General features: G+C 42.5%; 1 protein-coding gene across 1 annotated transcript in view; it reads left to right on the top strand.

Moving 5' to 3' along the window:
* The window catches only part of GPA33 (glycoprotein A33), a 61091-nt gene extending 43077 nt beyond the window's left edge, over positions 1 to 18014 (top strand). The window contains exons 5-7 of the mRNA XM_055402700.2: positions 15088 to 15207; positions 15866 to 15998; positions 16380 to 18014. Of these exons, the coding sequence (XP_055258675.2) occupies positions 15088 to 15207; positions 15866 to 15998; positions 16380 to 16518 (392 nt within the window). The 3' untranslated portion in view covers positions 16519 to 18014. The remainder of the gene's footprint in view (positions 1 to 15087; positions 15208 to 15865; positions 15999 to 16379) is intronic.
* Positions 18015 to 26208: the final 8194 nt, after the last annotated feature.

Raw genomic sequence — 26208 nt, 5'->3', positions numbered from 1 at the left:
GATTTCACATATAAGTGGACTTCTCTGGTGGCTCAGACAGTAAAGCATCTGCCTACAATGCGGGAGACCCGGGTTCAATCCCTGGGTCAGGAAGATCTCCTGGAGAAGGAAATGGCAACCCGCCCCAGTATTCTTGTCTGGAAAATCCCTTGGATGGAGGAGCCCGGTAGGCTATAGTCCATGGGGTCACAAAGAGTCGGACTTCACTTTCACATATAAGTGATATCACGTGATATCTTTCTCTGATTTATTTCACTTAGTATGATAACCTCTAAATCCATCTGTGTTGCCACAACGGCATTATTTCACTCTGTTTCGTGGCTGGGTAATTGTCTATATGTAAGGAGATCCAACCAGTCCATTCTAAAAGAGATCAATCCTGGGTGTTCATTGGAAGGACTGATGCTAAAGCTGAAACTGCAATACTTTGGCCACCTCATGTGACGAGTTGACTCACTGGAAAAGACTCTGATGCTGGGAAGGATTGGGGGCAGGAGGAGAAGGGGACGACAGAGAATGAGATGGCTGGATGGCATCACCGACTCGATGGACATGAGTCTGAGTGAACTCCGGGAGTTGGTGATGGACAGGGAGGCCTGGCGTGCTGTGATTCATGGGGTCGCGGAGAGTCGGACACGACTGAGCGACTGAACTGAACTGACTGAACTGAACCACTCTTCTTTATCCATTCTTCTGTTGATGGATGTTCAAGTTGTCTTCATGTCTTAGCTGTTGGACATAGTGCGCAGTAAACGCTGGGGTGCAGGTATCTTTTTGAAGTATGGTCCTCTGGATATGTGCCCAGGAGTGGCATTGCTGGGTCATATGGTAGCTCTATTCTTGAACAGTTTTCTGTACTGTTCTCCATAGTGGCCGTACCAGTTTACATGCCCACCAATAGTGTAGGAGGGTTCCCTTTTCCCACACCCTCTCCAGCATTTATTATTTGTAGGATTATTGATGATGATCGTTCTGGTCAGGTGAGGCGAATCCTCTGTAATTTTAATTTGCCTTTCTTTAATAGTTATGATGTTGAGCGTCTTTGAGTTAATGATGTTGTGCTTTTTGGCCGTCTGTATGTCTTCTTTAGAAGAATGTCTATTCAGATTTTCTGCACATTTTTGATTGGGTATTTTGTTCTTTTGATATTGGGCTGCATGGGCTATTTATATATTTTGGCGATTAACCCCTTGTTGGTCGCGTTGTCTGCAAACATTTCCTCCCACCCTGTGTGCTGTGTTTTCTTTTTGTTTATGGTTGCCTTTGCTGTGCGAAGGTTTTTAAGTTTAATTAGGTCCCATTTTTTAATTTTTATTACTCTATGAGTTGGCTCCAAAAATGTTACGATTCAGGTCATTGAGTGTTCTGCCTACGTTTTTCTCTAAACGTTGTATACTACCTGGTCTTACATTGAGATCTTTCATCCACTTTAAGTTTGTTTTTGTGTGTGGTGTTAGTGTGTGCATGCGAAGTCACTTCAGTCATGTCTAACTCTGCGACCCTGTGGACTGTGGCCCACCAAGCTGTTCTGTCCATGGGATTCTCCAGGCAAGAATACTGGAGTGGGTTGCCATGCCCTCCTCCAGGGGATCTTCCTGACCCAGGGATCGAACCTGCATCTGCTGTGGCTCCTGCATTGCAGGCAGATTCTTTACCACTGAGTCACTAGGGAAGCCCAGTGTGTGGTGTTAGAGAATGTTCTAATATCATTCTTCACATGCAGATGTCCAGTTTCCCCAGCACTGCTTACTAAATAAATCGTCTTTTATCCATTGTATTGATATTATTCTTGCCTCCTTTGTTGTAGATTAATTGACCAAACATGTGTAGGTTTATTTCTGGGCTTTCTCTCCTGTTCCATTGACTTATATTTCTGTTTTTGTGCCAGAACCATACTGATTTGATTACTGTAACTTTGTTGTACAGTCTGAAGTCAGGGAGCCTGATTCCTCCAGATCTGCATTTTTTTTCCCCTCAAGATTTCTTTTGCTATTATAGGTCTTTTGTTTCCATACAAATTTAAAAAAATTTTGTTTTAATTCAGCAAAAAAAAAAAAAATGCCATTGGCTTGGATAGTGTAATCATTTTGATAGTATTGATTTCTCCAATCCAGGAACAGGGTTTATCTTTCCATCTGTGTCATCTTTGATGTCTTTCATCAGTGGCTCATAGTTTTCAGAGCACAGGTTTTTTGTCTCCTTAGGTAGGTTTTTCCTAAGTATTTTATTCCTTTTGATATGATGGTAAATGGAATTGTTTCCTTAATTTCTCTTTCTGATTTTTCATTGTTAGTGCATAGAAGTGTATTTCTGTGTATTAATTTTGTATCTGGCAACTTTACCAAATTCTAATGTGCTCTAGCCATTTTCTGATCTCACTTCTTTTCCAATTTGGATTCCTTTTTTTCTTCTCTGATTGTAGGACTTCCAAAACTATGTTGAACAAAGGACATCCTTGTCCTGTTTCTGATCTTAAGGGAAATGCTTTCAGCTTTTTCATCACTGAGTATAATGTTAGCTGTGGGCTTGTCATACATGGCCTTTATTATGTTGAGGTAGTTTCCATCTATCCTATTTTTTGGAAGTCTTTTTAATCATAAATAGGTATTGAATTTTGTCAAAAGATTTCTATTTTTTCTTTTCTGCATCTATTGAGATGATCATGTTTTTTATTCTTCAATTTGTTAGCGCATTATATCACACTAACTTGATTAATTTGCAGATATTGAAAAAGCCCTGCATCCATGGGATAAACCCCACTGGATCATGGTATATGATCCTTTTAATGTATTGTTGGATTTGTTTAAGTAGTATTTTGTTGAGGATTTTTGCATCTATATTCATCAGTGATATTGGCCTGTAATTTTCTTTTTTGTAGTATCCTCGTCTGGTTTTGATATCAAGGTGATGATGGCCTCAAAGAAGGAGTTCGAGAGTCTTCCTTCCTCTGTAATTTTTGCTAGAGTTTCAGAAGGATAGGTGTTAAGTCTTTTCTATGTATAAGTACCAAGTACTCATGGATCACACCACTGGAACTCTGATTAACTCTTCTCTAAATGTCAGGGATGGGGGAGCCTGGTGGGCTTCCGTCTATGGGGTCGCACAGAGTCGGACACGACTGAAGTGACTTAGCAGCAGCAGCAGCTAGCAGCAGCAAATGTTAGATATATTAGCCTATGAAGCCACCTGGTTCTGGATTTTTATTAGTTGGGAGGTTTTAAGTCACAGTTTCAATTTCAGTACTTGTGATTAGTTCATATTTTGAATTCTTCTCAGTTCGGTCATGGGAGATTATACTTTTCTAAAATTTGACCATTTCTTCCAGATTGTCCATTTTATTGGTGTATTGTTGCTTGTAGTAGTCTGTTATGATCCTTTATATTTCTGTGGTAACTTTTCCTTTTCCATTCCCAAGTTTATTGATTTGAGTCCTCTCCCTTTCTTTCTTGATGAGTCTGGCTAAACATTTATCAATTTTATCTTCTGGAAGAACCAGCTTTTAGTTTCATTGATATTTTCTATTGTTTTCTTTGTCTCTATTTCATTTCTTTCTGCTCTGATCTGTATGATTTTTTTCCTTCTGATAACTTTGGGCTTTGTCTGTTCTTCTTTCTCTAGTTGTTTTAGGTGTAAGGTTAGGTTGTTTATTTGAGATTTTCTGAGGTAAGATTGTATTGCTATAAACTTCCCTCTTAGAACTACTTTTGTTGCATCCCATAGGTTTTGAATCATTACTTTTATATTTTGATTTTACTCTAGGTATTTAAACTTTTTTTCTTTGACTTCTTCAGCGATTCATTTGTTGTTCAGCCTCCATGTGCGTGTGTTTTTCAGGTTTTATTTCTTGTAGATTTCTAATAGTATAGCATTGTGGTCGGAAAAGATGCTTGGCATATTTTCAGTTTTCTTGAATTTACCAAGACTTGCTTTGCGGCCCAGCACGTGGCTTGTCCTGAGGAGCGCGTGCTTGAGAAGCGTGCACAGCCTGCTTTCGGAGGGGCCTCTGTAAACGCCAGTGAAGGCTGTCTGCTTTAATGCTTCACGCAGTGGAAGTCCGTGTTTCCCCACTGATCTTCCCGCACCGCACGGGGGGTCTTAGTCTCCTGACCAGCGGGCACATCTGCGTCCCTTGCCGTGGAAGTGCAGTCTTAACCACTGCACCACCAAGGAAGTCCACCCTTACAGATTTTCTGTCCATACGATCTGTGCAATGATGTAAGTGGGGTGTTAAAGTTCCCACTATTATCGTGTTACTGTCGATTTCTCCTTTTAAGCCAGTTATCACTTGTTATCATATTGAGCTGTTCTTATGTTGGGTACATATATAGTTATAATTGTTATATGTTCTAAATCAAATCCCTTATGAGTATACAGTGGAAGTGAGAAATAGATTTAAGGGACTAGATCTGATAGACAGAGTGCCTGATGAACTATGAATGGAGGTTCGTGACACTGTACAGCAGACAGGGATCAAGACCATCCCCAAGAAAAAGAAATGCAAAAAAGCAAAATGGTTGTCTGAGGAGGCCTTACAAATAGCTGTGAAAAGATGGGAAGTGAAAAGCAAAGGAGAAAAGGAAAGATATGCCCATTTGAATGCGGAGTTCCAAAGAATAGCAAGGAGAGATAAGAAAGCCTTTCTCAGCGATCAATGCAAAGAAATAGAGGAAAACAAAAGAAAAGGGGGAAAGACTAGAGATCTCTTCAAGATAATTAGAGATAACAAGGAAACGTTTCAAGCAAAGATGGGCTCAATAAAGGACAGAAATGATAGGGACCTAATAGAAGCAGAAGATATTAAGAAGAGGTGGCAAGAATACACAGAAAAACTGGACAAAAAAGATCTTCATGACCCACACAATCACAATGGGGTGATCACTCACTTAGAGCCAGACATCCTGGAAAGTGAAGTCAAGTGGGTGTTAGGAACCATCACTACAAACAAAGGTGATGGAATTCCAGTTGAGCTATTTCAAATCCTGAAAGATGAGGCTGTGAAAGTGCTGCACTCAATATGCCAGCAAATTTGGAAAACTAAGCAGTGGCCACAGGACTGGAAAAGGTCAGTTTTCATTCCAATCCCAAAGAAAGGTAATGCCAAAGAATGCCCAAACTACCACACAATTGCACTCATCTCACATGCTAGTAAAATAATGCTTAAATTTCTCCAAGCCAGGATTCAGCAATATGTGAACCGTGAACTTCCAGATGTTCAAGTTGGTTTTAGAAAAGGCAGAGGCACCAGAGATCAAATTGCCAACATCCTCTGGTTCATGGAAAAAGCGAGAGAGTTCCAGAAAAACATCTATTTCTGTTCTATTGACTCTGCCAAAGCCTTTGACTGTGTGGATCACAATAAACTGTGGAATATTCTGAAAGAGATGGGAATACCAGACACCTGACCTGCCCCTTGAGAAACCTGTATGCAGGTCAGGAAGCAACAGTTAGGACTGGACATGGAACAACAGACTGGTTCCAAATAGGAAAAGGAGTATGTCAAGGCTGTATATTGTCACCCTGCTTATTTAACTTCTATGCAGAGTACATCATGAGGAACGCTGGGCTGGAAGAAACACAAGCTGGAATCAAGATTGCTGGGAGAAAAATCAATAACCTCAGATATGCAGATGACACCACCCTTATGGCAGAAAGTGAAGAAGAACTAAAGAGCCTCTTGAAAGTGAAGGAGGAGAGTGAAAAAGTTGCCTTGAAGCTCAACGTTCAGAAAACTAAGATCATGGCATCTGGTTCCATCACTTCTTGGCAGATAGATGGGGAAACACTGGCTGATTTTATTTTTCTGGGCTCCAAAATCACTGCAGATACTGATTGCAGCCATGAAATTAAAAGATGCTTACTCCTTGGAAGGAAACTTATGACCAAACTAGACAGCATATTAAAAAGCAGAGACATTACATTGCCAGCAAAGGTCCATCTAATCAAGGCTATGGTTTTTCCAGTGGTCATGTATGGATGTGAGAGTTGGACTATAAAGAAAGCTGAGCACCGAAGAATTGATGCTTTTGAAGAAGACTTTTGAGAGTCTGAACTGAACTTCTTGGATTAATCCTTTGAACATTGCATAATATTCTTCTTTGTCTCTATGACAGCCGTTATTTTAAAGTCTATTTTGTCTGATATGCGTCCTGCTACTTCAGATTTTGATTTCCACTTTCATGGAATAACCTTTTTCATACCCTCGCTTTCAATTTGTGTGGGTCCCTGAATCTGAAGTGGGTTTCTTCTCAGTTCAGTTAAGTCACTCAGTCGTGTCTGACTCTCCGCGACCCCATGAATCATAGCACGCCAGGCCTCCCTGTCCATCATCAAATCCCGGAGTTCACTCAAACTCATGTCCATTGAGTCGGTGATGCTATCCAGCCATCTCATTCTCGGTCGTCCCCTTCTCCTCCCGCCCCCAACCCTTCCCAGCATCAGAGTCTTTTCCAGTGAGTCAACTCGTCGCATGAGGTGGCCAAAGTAATTGCAGTTTCAGCTTTAGCATCAGTCCTTCCAACGAACACCCAGGATTGATCTCCTTTAGAATGGACTGGTTGGATCTCCTTGCAGTCCAAGGGACTCTCAAGAGTCTTCACAATCACCACAGTTCAAAAACATCGATTCTTCAGCGCTCAGCTTTCTTCACAGTCCAACTCTCACATCCATACATGACCACAGGAAAAACTATAGCCTTGACTAGATGGACCTTTGTTGGCAAAGTAATGTCTCTGCTTTTTAATATGCTATCTAGGTTGGTCATAACTTTCCTTCCAAGGAGTAAGCGTCTTTTAATTTCATGGCTGCAATCAGCATCCGCAGTGATTTTGGAGCCCAAAAAAATAAAGTCTGACACTGTTTCCACTGTTTCCCCATCTATTTGCCGTGAAGTGATGGGACCAGATGCCATGATCTTAGTTTTCTGAATGTTGAGCTTCAAGCCAACATTTTCACTCTCCTCTTTCACTTTCCTCAAGAGGCTTTTTAGTTCCTCTTCACTTTCTGCCATAAGGGTGGTGTCATCTGCATATCTGAGGTTATTGATTTTTCTCCCGGCAATCTTGATTCCAGCTTGTGTTTCTTCCAGCCCAGTGTTCCTCATGATGTACTCTGCATATAAGTTAAATAAGCAGGGTGACAATATACAACCTTGACATACTCCTTTTCCTATTTGGAACCAGTCTGTTGTTCCATGTCCAGTTCTAACTGTTGCTTCCTGACCTACATACAGGTTTCTCAAGAGGCAGGTCAGGTGGTCTGGTATTCCCATCTCTTTCAGAATGTTCCACAGTTTGTTGTGATCCCCACAGTCAAAGGCTTTGGCATAGTCAATGAAGCAGAAATAGATGTTTTTCTGAAACTCTCTTGCTTTCTCCATGATCCAGTGGATGTTGACAATTTGATCTCTGGTGCCTCTGCCTTTTCTAAAACCAGCTTGAACTTCTGGAAGTTCACGGTTACATATTGCTGAAGCCTGGCTTGGAGAATTTTGAGCATGACTTTGTTAGCGTCTGAGGTGAGTGCAATTGTGTGGTAGTTTGAGCATTCTTTGGCATTGCCTTTCTTTGGGATTGGAATGAAGACTGACCTTTTCCAGTCCTGTGGCCACTGCTGAGTTTTCCAAAGTTGCTGGCATATTGAGTGCAGCACTTTCACAGCATCATCTTCCAGGATTTGAAGTAGCTCAACTGGAATTCCATCACCTCCACTAGCTTTGTTCGTAGTGATGCTCTCTAAGGCCCACTTGACTTCACATTCCAAGATGCCTGTCTCTAGGTGAGTGATCACACCATCGTGATTATCTTGGTCATGAAGATCTTTTTTGTCCAGTTCTTCTGTGTATTCTTGCCACCTCTTCTTAATATCTTCTGCTTCTGTTAGGTTCATACCATTTCTGTCCTTTATCGAGCCCATCTTTGCATGAAATATTCCCTTGATATCTCTAATTTTCTTGAAGAAATCTCTTGATTTTCCTATTCTGTTCTTTTCCTCTGTTTCTTTGCATTGATCGCTGATGAAGGCTTTCTTATCTCTCCTTGCCATTCTTTGGAATCTGCATTCAGATGCTTATATCTTTCCTTTTCTCCTTTGCTTTTCACTTCTCTTCTTTTCACAGCTATTTGTAAGGCCTCCTCAGACAGCCATTTTGCTTTTTTTGCATTTCTTTTCCATGGGGATGGTCTTGGTCCCTGTCTCCTGTACAATGTCACGAACCTCCATCCATAGTTCATCAGGTACTCTGTCTATCAGATCTAGTCCCTTAACTCTATTTCTCACTTCCACTGTATAATCATAAGGGATTTGATTCAGGTCATATCTGAATGGTCTAGTGGTTTTCCCTACTTTCTTCAATTTAAGTCTTAACATGGTCCACTGGAGAAGGGAATGGCAAACCACTTCAGTATACTTGCCTTTAGAACCCCATGAACAGTATCAAAAGGCAAAATGATAGGATACTGAATGAGGAATTCCCCAGGTCGCTAAGTGCCCAGTATGCTACTGGAGATCAGTGGAGAGATAACTCCAAAAAGAATGAAGGGATGGAGCCAAAGCAAAACAAATACCCAGTTGTGGATGTGACCAGTGATAGAAGCAAGGTCCGATGCTGTAAAGACCAATATTGCATAGGAACTGGAATGTTGGGTCCATGAATCAAGGCAAATTGGAAGTGGTCAAACAGGAGATGGCAAGAGTGAGCATTGACATTCTAGGAATCAGTGAACTAAAAAGACTGGAATGGGTGATTTTAACTCAGATGACCATTATATCTACTACTGTGGGCAGGAATCCCTTAGAAGAAATGGAGTAGCCATCAAGGTAAACAAAAGAGTCCGAAATGCAGTACTTGGATGCAATCTCAAAAATGACAGAATGATCTCTGTTCATTTAGAAGGCAAACCATTCAATATTACAGTAATCCAAGCCTATGCCCCAACCAGTAATGCTGAAGAAGCCGAAGTTGAACGGTTCCATGAAGGCCTACAAGACCTTTTAGAACTAACACCCAAAAAAGATGCCCTTTTCATTATAGGGGACTGGAATGCAAAAGTAGGAAGTCAAGAAACACCTGGAGTAACAGACAAATTTGGCCTTGGAGCACGGAATGAAGCAGGGCAAAGGCTAATAGAGTTTTGCCAAGAGAACACACTGGTCATAGCAAACACCCTCTTCCAACAACACAAGAGGACTTTACACATGGACATCACCAGATGGTCAACACCAAAATCAGATTGATTATATTCTTTGCAGCCAAAGATGGAGAAACTGTATACAGTTAGCAAAAACAAGACCAGGAGCTGACTGTGGCTCAGATCATGAACTCCTTATTGCCAAATTCATATATGCAGATTATACCACCCTTATGGCAGAAAGTGAAGAGGAACTAAAAAGCCTCTTGATGAAAGTGAAAGAGGAGAGTGAAAAAGTTGGCTTAAAGCTCAACATTCAGAAAACTAAGATCATGGCATCTGGTCCCATCACTTCACGGCAAATAGATGGGGAAACAGTGGAAACAGTGTCAGACTTTATTTTTTGGGGCTCCAAAATCACTGCGGATGCTGATTGCAGCCATGAAATTAAAAGACGCTTACTCCTTGGAAGGAAAGTTATGACCAACCTAGATAGCATATTAAAAAGCAGAGACATTACTTTGCCAACAAACGTCCATCTAATCAAGGCTATGGTTTTTTCAGTGGTCATGTATGGATGTGAGAGTTGAACTGTGAAGAAAGCTGATCACCAAGGAATTGATGCTTTTGAGCTGTGGTGTTGGAGAAGACTCTTGAGAGTCCCTTGGACTGCAAGGAGATCCAACCAGTCCATTCTAAAGGAGATCAGTCCTGGGTGTTCATTGGAAGCAGTGATGCTGAAGCTGAAACTCTAATACTTTGGCCATCTTATGTGAAGAGTTGACTCACTGGAAAAGACTCTGATGCTGGGAGGGATTGGGGCAGGAGGAAAAGGGGCTGACAGAGGATGAGATGGCTGGCTTGCATCACCGACTCGATGGACATGAGTTTGAGTGAACTCCAGGAGTTGGTGATGGACAGAGAGGCCTGGCGTGCTGTGATTCATGGGGTTGCAAAGAGTCGGACTCAACTGAGCGACTGAACTGAACTGAACTGTGGGGTCAGGAAGACTTTTCAGCCTCTCTGCTGATGGGTGAGGCTGTGTTCTTGCCTTGTTTGTTGTTTGGCCTCAGGCATCCCAGCACTGGAGCTGTTGGGTGTGACCAGGTCAAAATGGCAGCCTCAGGGAGTGCTCACACTATAGAGTACACCCCCATACCTCTGCCTCCAGTGCTTTTGTCTCCACAGTGGCCACAGCCGTCCCCTGCCTTCCTTGGAGACTCTACAAAACCAACAAATACTTCTGGCTCAGGCTCCTATGAAGTCACTGCTTTTTCCCTGGGTCCAAGTGCACATAAAACCTTGTGTGCACCCTCCAGCTCAACAGAGTTGAGTTTCTGTTTTCCACAGTCCTGTAGAGTTTCTGTGATCAAGCCCTATTGGCCTTCAAAACCAAATGTTCAGAGGAGTCCCTCACTCAATGTCAGACCCCGAGGCTGGGCAGCCTGATGTGAGGCTCAGAATTCTCACTTCTGTGAGAGAAACTCTGTGATATAATTATTTACCAGCTTGTGGTTTGCCCACCTGGTGGGTAAAGAATTTGACTGGGTATATTGTGAATGTGCCTTCCCTAACATCGTATTGTGGCTTCCTCTTTGTCTTTGGATGTAGAATATCTTTTTTGGGGGGTTCCAGTCTTTTTTGTCAGTGGTTGTTTCAGCAGTTAGATATGATTTTGGTATTTTTGTGGGATGAGTTGAGCTCAAGTCCTTCTACTCTGCCATCCTGTCTCCAACCAGAGGCCAAAGTTCTTTAATAACCATAGATGTGGACATATGGGTAATCCTTTGGGTGTGTTTTCTCCGACAAATTCACATAAAATATGTGTCTGTACTTGGTATTTCCACAGGCACAGCAGTCTAAGATTGGTTTGTTGGTCACCCCATCAAATGTGGAATCTTGTTCACAAAGTTTCTTGGTCAGAGAGGCCTCATTTTGAAGATAAATGATGTGTTTCTATATGATGTTAGCCTTTAGAACCACACAGCCTGTTCCTGCAGCCAGTCCTGCAAGTGGCACTATCCAGAACACCAAGGTTCATGTTCTCTTCCATGGGGTGCTTTCTGAGACCACAATGGGGCAATTACTTTTTTAAAGAAAGTTGTCAACTGTTCTTGGGAATTATAGACCTAAAAATGAATTTTTTTTTTTTTTTTTTTTACTGTTTTGTCATTTCTTATTTTTGTGACCTTGGGGAAGTCACTTAACTTCTCCAACCCTCCAGTTACCTCTAGGGCACTGGAGATTGAAATATTTGTTCCATTCACAATACAAGATTGTTGGAAAAATCAGAGGACATCATATTTGAGGAAGTATAGTGAGTAGGGGCTTCCCTGGTGGCTCAGAGGGTAAATGTCTGCCTGCAATGCAGGAGACTTGGGTTCGATACCTGGGTCAGGAAGATCCCCTGGAGAAGGGAATGGCAACCTACTCCAGTACTCTTGCCTGGAAAATCCCATGGACAGAGAAGCCTGGTAGACTACAGTCCATGGGATCGCAAAGAGTCGGACACGACTGAGCGATCAACCACAACCACAAGTGAGTAGTACATTCAGACAGGAAAAATTCACACTGAGATACAATCTTGCAACAGAGTAGAGCTGGGCAAGGAAAGGATTGGCCACCAGGGGAACTAGCAAGAGTAAAGCTGGATTACTATGAATGGAGGTTTGTGACATTGTACAGGAGACAGGGATCAAGACCATCCCCAAGAAAAAGAAATGCAAAAAAGCAAAATGGCTGACTGAGGAGGTCTTAAAAATAGCTGTGAAAAGAAGAAAAGCCAAAAGCAAAGGAGAAAAGGTCTTTTATACCCATTTGAATGCAGAGTTCCAAAGAATAGCAAGGAGAGATAAGAAAGTCTTCCTCAGGGATCAATACAAAGAAATAGAGAAAAACAATAGAATGGGACAGACTAGCGATCTCTTCAAGAAAATTAGAGATATCAAGGGAATAATTCATGCAAAGATGGGCACAATAAAGGATAGAAATGGTATGGACCTAACAGAAGCAGAAGACATTAAGAGGTGGAAAGAATACACAGAACTATAGAAAAAAGATCTTCACGACCCAGATAATCACGATGGTGTGATCAACCCCCTAGAGCCAGACATCCTGGAATGTGAAGTCAAGTGGGCCTTAGGAAGCATCACTATGAACAAAGTTAGTGGAGGTGATGGAATTCCATTTAAGCTATTTCAAATCCTAAAAGATGATGCTCTGAAAGTGCTACACTCAATATGCCAGCAAATTTGGAAAACTCAGCAGTGGCCACAGGACTGGAAAAGGTCAGTTTTCATTCCAATTCCAAAGAAAGGCAATGCCAAAGAATGCACGAACTACCACACAATTGCATTCATCTCATACGCTAGTAATGTTCAAAATTCTCCATGAACTTCCACATGTTCAAGTGGGTTTTAGAAAAGTCAGAAGAACCAGAGATCAAATTGCCAACATCTGCTGGATCATGGAAAAAACAAGAGAGTTCCAGAAAAGCATCTGCTTTATTAACTCTGCCAAAGCCTTTGCATTTGTGGATCACAATAAACTGGAAAATTCTGAAAGAGATGGGAATACCAGACCACCTGACCTGCCCCTTGAGAAACCTGTATGCAGGTCAGGAAGCAACAGTTAGGACTGGACATGGAACAGACTGTTTCCAAATAGGAAAAGGAGTACGTCAAGGCTGTATATTGTCACCCTGCTTATTTAACTTACATGCAGAGTACATCATGAGAAACACTGGGCTGGAGGAAACACAAGCTGGAATCAAGATTGCTGGGAGAAATATCAATAACCTCAGATATGCAGATGACACCACCCTTATGGCAGAAAGTGAAGAGGAACTCTAAAGCCTCTTGATGAAAGTGAAAGAGGAGAGTGAAAATGTTGGCTTGAAGCTCAACATTCAGAAAACTAAGATCATGGCATCTGGTCCCATCACTTCATGGGAAATAGATGGGGAAACAGTGGAAAGTGTCAGACTTTATTTTTTTGGGCTCCAAAATCACTGCGGATGCTGATTGCAGCCATGAAATTAAAAGATGCTTACTCCTTGGAAGGAAAGTTATGACCAACCTAGACAGCATATTAAAAAGCAGAGACATTACTTTGCCAACCAAGGTCCCTCTAGTCAAGGTTATGGTTTTTCCAGTGGTCATGCATGGATGTGAGAGTTGGACTATAAAGAAAGCTGAGCACCGAAGAATTGATGCTTTTGGACTGTGGTGTTAGAGAAGACTCTTGAGAGTCCCTTGGACTGCAAGGAGATCCGACCAGTTCATTCTAAAGGAGATCAGTCCTGGGTGTTCATTGGAAGGACTGATGCTAAAGCTGAAACTCCAATACTTTGGCCACCTTATGCTAAGAGTTGACTCATTTGAAAAGACCCTGATGCTGGGAGGGATTGAGGGCAGGAGGAGAAGGGGACAACAGAGGATGAGATGGTTGGATGGCATCACCAACTCGATGGACATGGGTTTGGGTAGACTCTGGGAGTTGGTGATGGACAGGGAGGCCTGGCGTGCTGTGGCTCATGGGATCGCAAGGAGTCAGACACAACTGAGCGACTGAACTGAACTGAACTGAAAGCTGGATTGTTGAGGCCAGATCTGTAATATCACATCCATATTAAGAAACTTGGGTTTATTATTGAAGATGAGGGACTGCCTCTGAAATGTCACTCAGATCCTATTTACAATTTAGAATATCTCCTGGAGGGAGTGTAACCCACCTGGTGACAGCAGGGAAGGCTGGCTCTGCAGCAAATTAGAGGACAAAGGTCTCTAACTCTTCTCTCATAATAGTGGTTATGACACAGCATCAATGAGGATGTGTGTGTGTGTGTGCTGAATTGCTTTAGTTGTGTCCAACTGTTGGCGGCCTCATGGACTGTAGCCTGCCAGGCTTCTCTGTCCATGGAATTCTCCAGGCAAGAATACCAGAGTGGTTTGCTGTGCTCTCCTCCAGGGGATCTTCCCGACCCAGAGAATGAATCCTCATCTCTTATGTCTGCTGCAGTGGCAGGGGGTTTCTTCACCACTAGCACCACCAGGAAAGCCCATCATTCAGGATGGGATATATAAATTTGTCTAAACATTTATGTTTTATGCTTTAGCTCTCCCTTTCAAGGTGAAGACATTTGTAGGATCATAGATTTAGTAGAACGTCTTCTCATGAGGACATCTAGACCATTTCCCTGAATTTGGGAGGATCAGATACTTTCCCTCCCACTTCCAGATGAAGCAACTACAGCTGACAGAAGTTAAATGGCTTACTTAAATGGTGGAAAAGAAAGAGGAAGCGTCTAGACTGCCTGCCTGCCTCCTCCCCACCCCACCACACATACACATACATACACAACATACAAACACCACTTACACTCATACACACACACCACTCATGGTAGAGAAATACAGAAGTCAGAGTCCTTGAGGTTCTAAAGCCTGCTTTCACATGAGTCTAAGCGGCAGAATTCTCTTTCTGAAGATCATAAAAGTGGTTGTAATTGTATCATCTAATTATAAAACAATTCTATGTAATATATAATGCATATTATGTTTCCTAAGCATTTACATCAGGCATTTGGTTGTGGGCTTATATTCATTAGTACTTTATTTCATGTTCACAATTACCCTATTGTGAAGGCACTATTATTATTTTATTTATAAATAAACAGATTTAATGAAGCTAAGTTCCTTGCCCAAAGTCACAAAATTAATGTGGCTTCAAACACACAGTTCCTGCCTGAATTCTAAGCACTTCAGAACTGTGCAGTCAATCTGGTTGAATCGTCCTGCAGCCCTAGAGGTGGATATTTTCTCCACATTCCAAATGAGGCTCAGACATGCTCAGAGGCACTGCTTTTATCTACATAGGAGTTCAGGAGTCCACATTCCTTCCCAGCTGTCTCTATTCTACTATGGTGGACTGTCTCCTCAGCCTGACTCTTCTTCCTTCCCAGTCACAGGACAGACCTTCTCTCTGAAGAACATCTCCACAGAAATGTCAGGTTACTACATCTGCATCTCCAGCAACGAGGTGGGGACCGCGTCCTGCAACATCACTGTGGCTGTCAGACCTCGTAAGAGCAGTTTCGGTTGGAGGGAGAGTGGGAGGGTGAAGGCCAGAAAGTGACCAGCTGGAGGCCGAAAGAGTGAGCTGACTGGGAGGTGAGCTGGGCAGCCTCTTGGGTCTCCTGTTGGCAGATGGCTGAGGCAACGACCAGATGCTCCTGTCCGAGGTTCTCCTCATCTGGAGGCTAGCCCGGTTCCCTTTGTTGTTTGGAAATAACACCTAAGGTTGAAGTGCCCAGACCTGGCTTCCACAGAGTCATTCCCCATCATTTGGGGAGGAACACCCTGAGCAGCTTGGAAATGAGCTAGAGTAGGAGCTGGCATGACACCTAAGGGCTTTTTTGGAGCCTAAGTAGCTCAGATCTGTTAGTCAATCTGGCCTTTTCTATACCTCCATCCTGAGAAGCATCCTCCCACCTTGTCTGGTTTCATTCCCATGAGGCCGTGCCTTTCATGGAGTGCTCCCAGAAGCTGGCGGTGCGGCCCCTTGGGCTGGGAAGACAGGCACCGCTCAGAGCCTGGGGAGGACCACCTCTCACATCTGGGACACTGGCTGTTGTGGTTCTTCATCCCTGGCATGCTCACCCTGCATCTTGACTTGTGTTATGGGCTCGAGTTGGGAACTGCGGTTAGGGCTCACAGGACTTGCGGCTCTGTCTCTCCCAGCCTCCATGAATGTGGCTCTGTATGCGGGCATCGCTGGGGGCGTGGCTGCGGCTCTCATCATCATCGGCATCATCCTCTACTGCTGCTGCTGCCGGGACACTGGCAAGGCTAAGGACACCAAGGTCTCACAGCCGTGAGTGTCCAGGACAGCCTATTGGCAAGGGTCTAAGCAGATTAGAAAGATGTGCCCCAGCTCCTCACAGCCTCTTCCTCTCATAACACCTCAGGGGGGCAGCTGTTAACAATAAAAACAACTTTTATCCATCCCATTTTATAGTTGAGGAAAGAGTAAATGATTCACCCAAATCATAAAGTGGCATTACTATCTGGGACATGACTCCAGGGCCCGTAGTTCTCCCATCTCTAATCCCAGGTTAGAGTTTCCTGTGGGTGTCCAGGGCCAGGTGTGGGGGTAAGCCTCTGTCACAGGCTGCTCTCTCCTCATAGCAAGAACTAGACCCGGCTCCCTCAGTCCTGAGTGTGAACCCTTCCCCTCTGTCCTCAATGCCTGCAGGAATCGGGCAGCCTACCGGGAGCCACCAGAGCAGCTGACAGAGCTTTCCAGAAGACAAGAAGAGGAGGGCGAGGATGACTACAGGCATGAAGACCGGAGGGATGCCGGCCGAGAGACCCCTGACCAGGCTGGCCAATGATCTGGGCCTGCTGCAGGCTGGGGTCAGTGGGAGGATTGGGGGGTCATCCCCCTGCCTCCAGGCCTCTCCCCTCCTTTCCAAACCCTACTTTTCTGACCCTTCATCCCAGTTATTGAGGGATGCTTCATTCCCCATGTTGGCTGCTGGAGGACTTGGTTTGGCCTAGACAAGGGGATGTCACTTTTGACTGACCCTGCCAAGTGCCCTCCCCTTTGAAGTGACCCTCCTGTTACCCTCAGGGCTCTTCACCCTGGACTAGGCAGCAGCCTCCACTTCCCCATGGCACTCCTGCTCCCCAGAGGTGATACTAGCCTCAGGAGGGCAGAAGTTGCCCTACCCACTGTGTGCCCAGCACCCAGGGGAACAGCACCTGGCAGAGGTTTTGATGCAATTCATTTTTGTTGAATGAATGGAAGAATAAATGAGTACCTAAAGCCTTTATTTATCCAACTTCGGTGTGAACTCCTTGTTTTGGACCCATGTTGACCTGGCCTCAAGCTCCCTCTCCAGCTGCATCTCCCACAACTTTTCTGAACATTCCAGATGCTCCCTGCAAGGGCCATCCCAGCTCCCACTGCACACTCCCTCATGGGGCTTTGCTTTCTCCATTTGGCTGGGAATGCCCATGTAACTCCCATCTCTGCCTGTCAAATCCTACCTGTCCCTCCAGGTCTGTCTCAAATCCAAGTGAACTCCATAACCCCATCCTAATCTCACACACAGATGGAGACAATCTTGTTACTTTGTTCCACACCCATCACAGGCCACATGGCACAGTTGTCTGAGTGTCTCTCCCTCTGTGTATAGTGTGAACTCCTGGAGCAGGGCCTGGGACTCAACCCCCTGCTTTTCCTGGAGCCCTCACAGTCTACAGCCCTTCTAGCAGGCTCAGTCCAGCTAAATTTAGGAAACTGCTTTCGTAGATTGGACCTTCCCCTCTCTGGTCCCTGAGACACAAAGATGACTCCCACTCAAACCCACTTGCTAATTTCATGAATGAAGGAAGAGATTATTTAAATGAACACATACTCATGTGAGTATGTACACTGGAGTTAGTTTGCAGCTGGTCCTGTGGTCATAGTGATTCTTCTCAAGGCCAGAGTAACTGACATGCCCATCTCTGCTTCCTGATACCTAATCCCTGCTCTGCACGGCCTGTTCCTATCTTGGCTGGGCTGCCAGATCTGCTTTGCTGGCTGTCTGTCTAATTGCCCCCCCCTCCCCCGCCTCTCACCTGTTTGTCGATTACTTCTTCTGTTCCCAAGAGCTCGGCAGTGTCCTGGCTGCTTGGGTCTTGTGATTAAGTGGCTAGTCTCACTCAAATACAATTTACCAGTAAGTAAACATTGTCATTTCTTTTTTTTTTTTTTTTTTGAATGATCAGAAAAGCAAATCTGTAGATCTGTTGTCCATCTGTGATTTTTAAAAATATATTTTTATATGTTTTGTTAAATTCTTTGGTTCATTCAAAATGCTGTCAGTAATAATAAACTTGTCGGTGGAAATTCTTATTTCTTTTTAAAAGTGGGTTTTAGTCACATCAAGGTAGAGATTATGTCTTTTGTTGTCATGTGTCAGCCTACTGTGGGCCTCTCTTGGGCTTTCTTGGGGAGGTGAGGTGAGGTGAGGGAGTCAAGCAAGGAGAGAACTGGGTCAGATCCTGTGGGTCCCATTGCTTGTAGCCATAGTCAGGTCAGGCAATGGTTGCTGAGGACAGGACAGAGCCCCGCCTGATTATGGAAAAATATTCCAGGTGCCTGCAACATCAGAAAGAACACATGGGCCTGGGAGTTGGTGCATACACGCTAAGGAAGGGGGAGGTTCTGGCCAGATATACCCCAAACAGCACACTTCCTGAGAGAGGGAAGAAAGCAGACCCCCAACCCCCACTCCAACTGTCAGAGATCTGGTGAATCCTCCTCTTCCCCAAGCACTCAGCTCTGTCACCCTCTCCCACCACACATTCAAAGTCCTCTTGACCTACGTACCCCTGTCTTGCACCTGTCCCATGATGTGTCTGCCTAGGCCTGTGAGACTCGTGAGAATAGGAGCTGATCTTACTCATGGCCTGGCACATATTGACACAAAGCTTGATACATGTTTGTTGAATGAATAATTTTTTTTCACCTGTCCTGTTCAAGGCCATCTCCTTGTTCTCTAGGTACTTTGGGTGTCTCCCAGCCCTCCCGGTGCAAGGCTTTACATACATGATCTTGAAAGTGCTGGAAAGGAGGTGGCCACCTCCCCCAGCCCTGACCTGGCTGACCTCTCTGCCCCAGAAGGGCTCTGAAAGTTTATCCGCCTTAGCTCCAGGCTTGGGTAAGAAAATGAGGGAGATTGGAAGCCACCACATTCCTTCAGCAATAAATATTCTGTGAGCTCCTACAATGTGTCACATTAAGAAACCTGTATGCAGGTCAAGAAGCAACAGTTAGAACCAGACATGGCACAATGGACTGGTTCCAAATTGGGAAAGGTGTACTTCAAGGCTATATTATTGTCACCCTATTTAATTTGTAGCAGAGTACATCATGTGAAATGCCAGGCTGGATGAAGCACAAGCTGGAATCAAGATTGCCAGCAGAAATATCAATAACCTCAGATATGTAAATGACATCACTTATGGCAGAAAGCGAAGAAGAACTAAAAAGCCTCTTGATGAAGGTGAATGAGGAGAGTGAAAAAGCTGGCTTAAAACTCAACATTCAAAAAACTAAGATCATGGCATCCGGGCCCATCACTTCATGTCAAATAGATGAGGAAACAGCAGAAAAAGTGACAGACTTTATTTTCTTGGGCTCCAAAATCACTGCAGATGGTGACTGCAGTGAAATTACATGAAATTCACAAGTAGCCATGAAATTAAAAGATGTTTACTCCTTGGAAGGAAAGTTATGACCAACCTAGATAGCATATTAAAAAGCAGAGACATTACTTTGTCAACATAGGTTTGTCTAGTCAAAGCTATGGTTTTTCCAGTAGTCATGTATGGATGTGAGAGTTGGACCATAAAGAAGGCTGAGTGCTGAAGAACTGATGCTTTCAAATTGTCATGTTGGAGAAGATTCCTGAGAGTCTCTTGGAATGCAAGGAGATCAAACCAGCCCATCCTAAAGGAAATCAGTCCTGAATATTCACTGGAAGGACTAATGCTGTGAAGCTAAAGCTCCAATAGTTTGGCCACTTGATGCAAAGAACTGACTCATTGGAAAAGACCCTGATACTGGGAAAGATCAAGGGCAGGAGGAGAAGGGAACCACAGAGGACAAGACAGTTGGATGGAATCACCAACTCAATGGACATGAGTTTGAGCGAGCTCCAGGAGATGGTGAAGGACAGGGAAACCAGGCGTGCTGCAGTCCATAAGGTTGCAAAGAGCCGGACATGACTGAGTGACTGAACAGCAACAGCGATGTGCCAAACACAGTACTGGCTGCAGGGGATATAGCGCTCACTATGACGTCATTGCTCAGGAGGTGCTACAATCTAATTGAGGTGACAGGCAGGAGCGTGGCCATGTGAGATGGAGAAGACACCTTGGGAATGCAGTACAGTGGCCTGAGTTACTCAGCCAGAGGGGTTTGGGAAAGCTTCTCAGAGGAGGTGACCTGTGGGTTTCTTCTTGAAGAAAAAAAAGGAGTTTTAAAAGTGAGAAAGGGGGTGGTGCTGAGCCTTCTGTCCTCCGTTTCAGGTCTCTTTTACTTCGGTCTTAAATTACATTATGAGTTGATAAGACTACTCTCCTGCTGTATTTATTTCAAGCCATAAACTCAATGAGAATCAGATTATTGTCGATTCCCTTACAGTGACCATTAGCCCAGCAGTACAGCCTTCTTCCCAATTTGGGGTTTCCAGCTGACAGTTCATAGCCTTACTGTGTTTGAGAAAAGAGCCCAAGAAAAAGAAAGAAGAAAAAAAGAAAAGAGACCTGTGGTTGAGGGAAGATTGTTTGCTAGACACCCATTAAGCACTTGAGACAGTTTTTTCAAGTAATCCTCACTTGAACTTTCAAATATTAAGGCATTTGTTATTTTTTTTCTTTTTATCTGCTTTTATTTATTCATTTTTAAAATTTATTTATTTTAATTGGAGGGTAATTACTTTACAATATTGTAGTGGTCTTTGCCATACATTGACATGAATCAGCCATGGGTGTACATGTGTCCCCCATCCTGACCCTCCCTCCCACCTCCCTCCCCATCCCATTCTTCCGGGTCATCCCAGTGCACCAACCCTGAACACCCTGTCTCATGCATCAAACCTGGACTGGCAATCCTTTTCATATATGATAATATATATGTTTCAATGCCATTCTCTCAAATTATCCCACCCTTGCCTTCTCCCACAGAGTCCAAAAGACTGTTCTTTACATCTGTGTCTCTTTTACTGTCTCGCATATAGGGTCATCATTACCATCTTTACAAATTCCATATATATGCGTTAGTATACTGTATTGGTGTTTTTCTTTCTGGCTTACTTCACTCTGTATAATAGGCTCCTGTTTTGTCCACCTCATTAGAATGGATTCAAATATATTCTTTTTAATGGCTGAGTAATATTCCAGTGTGTTTATATACCACAACTTTCTTTTTTTTTAAATATAAATTTATTTATTTTAATTGAAGGCTAATTACTTTACAATATTGTAGTGGTTTTGCCATACATTGACATGGATCCACCATGGGTGTAGATGGGTTCCGTATCCTGAACCCCACTCCCACCTCCTTCCCCATACCATCCCTCTGGGTCATCCCAGTGCACCAGCCCCAAGCACCCTGTCTCATGCATCGAACCTGGACTGGCGATCCTTTTCACATATGATAATATACATGTTTCAATGCCATTCTCCCAAACCATCCCACCCTTGCCCTCTCCCACAGAATCCAAAAGACTGTTCTATACATCTGTGTCTCTTTTGCTGTCTCTCATACAGGGTTATTGTTATCATCTTTCTAAATTCCATATATATGCATTAGTATACTGTATCGGTGTTTTCTTTCTGGCTTACTTCACTCTGTATAATAGGTTCCAGTTTCATCCACCTCGTTAGAACTGATTCAAATGTATTCTTTTTAATGGCTGAGTAGAGGAACTAAAAAGCCTCTTGATGAAAGTGAAAGAGGAGAGTGAAAAGGTTGGCTTGAAGCTCAACATCCAGAAAACAAAGATCATGGCATCTGGTCCCATCACTTCATGGGAAGTGGATGGAAAAACAGTGGAAACAGTGTCAGACTTTATTTTTTTGGGCTCCAAAATCACTGCAGATTCTGATTGCAGCCATAAAATTAAAAGACGCTTACTCCTTGGAAGGAAAGTTATGACCAACCTTGATAGTATATTAAAAAGCAGAGACATTACTTTGCCAACAAAGATCCGTCTGGTAAAGGCTATGGTTTTTCCTGTGGTCATGTATGGATGTGAGAGTTGGACTGTGAAGAAGGCTGATTGCCGAAGAATTGATGCTTTTGAACTGTGATGCTGGAGAAGACTCTTGAGAGTCCCTTGGACTGCAAGGAGATCCAACCAGTCCATTCTAAAGGAGATCAATCCTGGGTGTTCATTAGAAGGACTGATGCTAAAGCTGAAACTGCAATACTTTGGCCACCTCATGCGACGAGTTGACTCACTGGAAAAGACTCTGATGCTAGGAAGGATTGGGGGCGGGAGGAGAAGGGGACGACAGAGAATAAGATGACTGGATGGCATCACCGACTCTGTGGACATGAATTTGAGTGAACTCCTGGAGATGGTGATGGACAGGGAGGCCTGGCGTGCTGATTCATGGGGTCGCGGAGAGTTGGACACGACTGAGCGACTGAACTGAACTGAACTGAATACTCCATTGTGTATATGTACCAAAGCTTTCTTATCCATTCATCTGCAGATGGACATCTTGGTTGCTTCCATGTCCTGGCTATTAATAAACAGTGCTGTGATGAACATTGGAGTACATGTGTTTCTTTCAATTCTGGTTTCCTCGGTGTGTATGCCCAGAACTGGGATTGCTGGGTCGTATGGAAGTTCTATTTCCAATTTTTTTTTTTTGTAATTAATTTATTTTTTATTGGAGGCAAATTATTTTACAATATTATATTGGTTGGTTTTGCCATACATTGACATGAATTCGCCCCGGGTTTACATAAGTTCCCCCTCCTGAACCCCCCTCCCTATTTCCAGTTTTTTGAGGAATCTCCACACTGTTCTCCATAGTGGCTGCACTAGTTTGCATTCCCACCAACAGTATAAGAGGGTTCCCTTTTCTCCACACCCTCTCCAGCATTTATTGTTTGTAGATTTTTGGATAGCAGCCATTCTGACTGGCGTGAAATGGTACCTCATTGTGGTTTTGATTTGCCTTTCTCTGATAATGAGTGATGTTGAACATCTTTTCACGTGTTTGTTAGCCATCTGTATGTCTTCTTTGCAGAAATGTCTGTTTAGTTCTTTGGCCCATTTTTTGATTGGGTCATTTATTTTTCTGGAATTGAGCTGCAGGAGCTGCTTGTATATTTTGGAGATTAATTCTTTGTCAGTTGTTTTGATTGCCATTATTTTCTCCCATTCTGCAGGCTGTCTTTTCACCTTGCTTATAGTTTCCTTCATTGTGCAAAAGCTTTTAATTTTAATTAGGTCCCATTTGTTTATTTTTGCTTTTATTTCCAATATTCTGGGATGTGGGTCATAGAGGATCCTGCTGTGATTTATGTCAGAGAGTGTTTTGCCTATGTTCTTCTCTAGGAGTTTTACAGTTTCTGGTCTTACATTTATATCTTTAACCCATTTTGAGTTTATTTCTGTGTATGGTGCTAGAAAATGTTCTAGTTTCATTCTTTTACAAGTGGTTGAGCAGTTTTCCCAGCACCACTTGTTAAAGAGATTGTCTTTTCTCCAATGTATATTCTTGCCTTCTTTGTCAAAGATAAGGTGTCCATATATGTGTGGATTTACCTCTGGGCAGGTTGATTGCTCCAGGTCCATTCTTCTTTCTCAAGATTGCTTTGACAATTTGAGGTTTTTTTTATTTCCATACAAATTGTGGAATTATTTGTTCTAGTTCTGTGAAAAATACCATGGGTAGCTTGATAGGGATTGCATTGAATCTATAGATTGCTTTGTGAATTATACTCATTTTCACTATATTGATTCTTCCAATCCATGAACATGGTATATTTCTCCATCAGTTTACTTTGAAATAAAGTCTGTGAAAAGAGACAAAGAAGGACACTACATAATGATCAAAGAATCAATCCAAGAAGAAGATATAACAAGTATAAATATATATGCACCCAACATAGGAGCACTGCAATATGTAAGGCAAATGCTAACAAGTATGAAAGGGGAAATTAACAGTAACACAATAATAGTGGGAGAATTTAATAGCCCACTCACACTTATGGATAGATCAACTAAACAGAAAATTAACAAGGAAACACAAACTTCAAATAATACAATAGACCAGTTAGACCTGATTGATATCTATAGGATATTTCACCCCAAGACAATGAATTTCACCTTTTTCTCAAGCACACATGGAACATTCTCCTGGATAGATCACATCCTGGGCCAAAAATCTAGCCTTGGTAGATTCAAAAAAAATTGAAATCATTCCAAGCATCTTTTCTGATCACAATGCAGTAAGATTAGATGTCAACTATAGAAAAAAAAAAAAAAAAACTATGAAAAACTCCAACACATGGAGGCTAAACAACACAGTGCTGAATAACCAACAAATCACAGAAGAAATCAAAAAAGAAATCAAAATATGCATAGAAACGAATGAAAATGAAAACACAACAACCCAAAACCTATGGGACTCAGTAAAAGCAGTGCTAAGGGGAAGGTTCATAGCGATACAAGCTTATCTCATGAAACAAGAAAAAAGTCAAATAAAAAACCTAACTCTACACCTAATGCAACTATAAAAGGAAGAAAAGAAGAGACCTGGGGTTAGCAGAAGGAAAGAAATCATAAAAATTAGGGCAGAAATAAATGCAAAAGAAACAAAAGAGACCATAGCAAAAATCAACAAAGTCAAAAGCTGGTGCTTTGAGAAGATAAATAAAATAGACAAACCATTAGCCAGATTCATCAAGAAACAAAGGGAGAAGAATCAAATCATTAAAATTAGAAATGAAAATTGAGAAATCACAACAGACAACACAAAAATACAAAGGATCATAAGAGTCTACTATCAGCAACTATATGCCAATAAAACGGACAACTTGGAAAAAATGGACAAATTCTTAGAAAAGTATAACTTTCCAAAACTGAACCAGGAAGAAATAGAAAATCTTAACAGACCCATCACAAGCATGAAATCAAAACTGTAATCAGAAATCTTCCAGCAAACAAAAGTTCAGGACCAGACAGCTTCATAGCTGAATTCTACCAAAAATTTAGAGAAGAGCTGACACCTATCCTACTCAAACTGTTCCAGAAAGTTGCAGAGGAAGATAAACTTCCCAAACTTACTCTATGAGGCCACCGTCACCCTAATACCAAAACCTGACAAATATGCCACAAAAAAGAAAACTACAGGCCAATATCACTGATGAACATAGATGCAAAAATCCTTAACAAAATCCTAGCAAACAGAATCCAACAACATATCAAAAAGATCACACATCGTGACCAAGTGGGCTTTACCCCATGGATGCAAGGATTCTTTAATATCCACAAATCAATCAATATAATATACCACATTAACAAATTGAAAGATAAAAACCATATGATTATCTCAATAGATGCAGAGAAAGCCTTTGACAAAATTCAACATCCATTTATAATAAAAACACTCCAGAAAGCAGGCATAGAAGGAACATACCTCAACATAATAAAAGCTATATATGACAAACCCACAGCAAACATTATCCTCAATGGTGAAAAATTGAAAGCGTTTCCCCTAAAGTCAGGAATAAGACAAGGGTGCCCACTCTCACCACTACTATTCAACATAGTTTTGGAAGTTTTAGCCACAGCAATCAGAGAAGAAAAAGAAATAAAAGGAATCCAGATCAAGAAAGAAGAAGTAAAACTCTCACTGTTTGCAGATGACTTGATCCTCTACATAGAAAACCCTAAAAAGTCCACCAGAAAATTACTAGAGCTAATCAATGAATATAGTAAAGTTGCAGGATGTAAAATTAACACACAGAAATCCCTTTCATTTCTATACACTAGCAATGAGAAAACAGAAAGTCATATGTTAAGGTCAGGCATGCATATCATTACCCAAAGAAAGACTGGCTGCCCGGGGCCAGGTAGTATGTACCTTCTTAATAAATTAGCCACAGTTCAGAGCCTTGTTCTTAAGTTGCTTTTGTGCACACTGACACGGCATTGGCTTTCAAAGGCAGAGTCACATTATCCAATGTGATAGAGCCTGATGTACAATATGAATAGCAAACACTTAGACAGCATGTGCTCTGAGCCAGCCACTGTTTCAAGCACTTTCCATATAACATCTCATATTCCTCACTACGACTCTCTGAGATAAATCTTATTATTATTGCCATTTTACAGATGAGGAAGCCAAGGTACAGTGAGTCTTAGCATTTGGAATAAACACAGAGTGTCAATTCGATATTCACAGCTGTCAGGTAGAATGGACTTCTGTCAACCTGACCTAGGCATTTTCACCCTGTGGGCACCATGACCTCAGCTGCTGGTGTGGAATCAAAACAAAGGAAG

This window comes from Moschus berezovskii, chromosome 4 (assembly GCF_049115385.1).
Source record: "Moschus berezovskii isolate FMDL1 chromosome 4, NW_MosBer_1.0, whole genome shotgun sequence".
NCBI lineage: Eukaryota > Metazoa > Chordata > Mammalia > Artiodactyla > Moschidae > Moschus > Moschus berezovskii.
The sequence above is the reverse complement of the archived record's forward strand: the minus strand, read 5'-3'. Positions and strand labels throughout refer to the sequence as shown.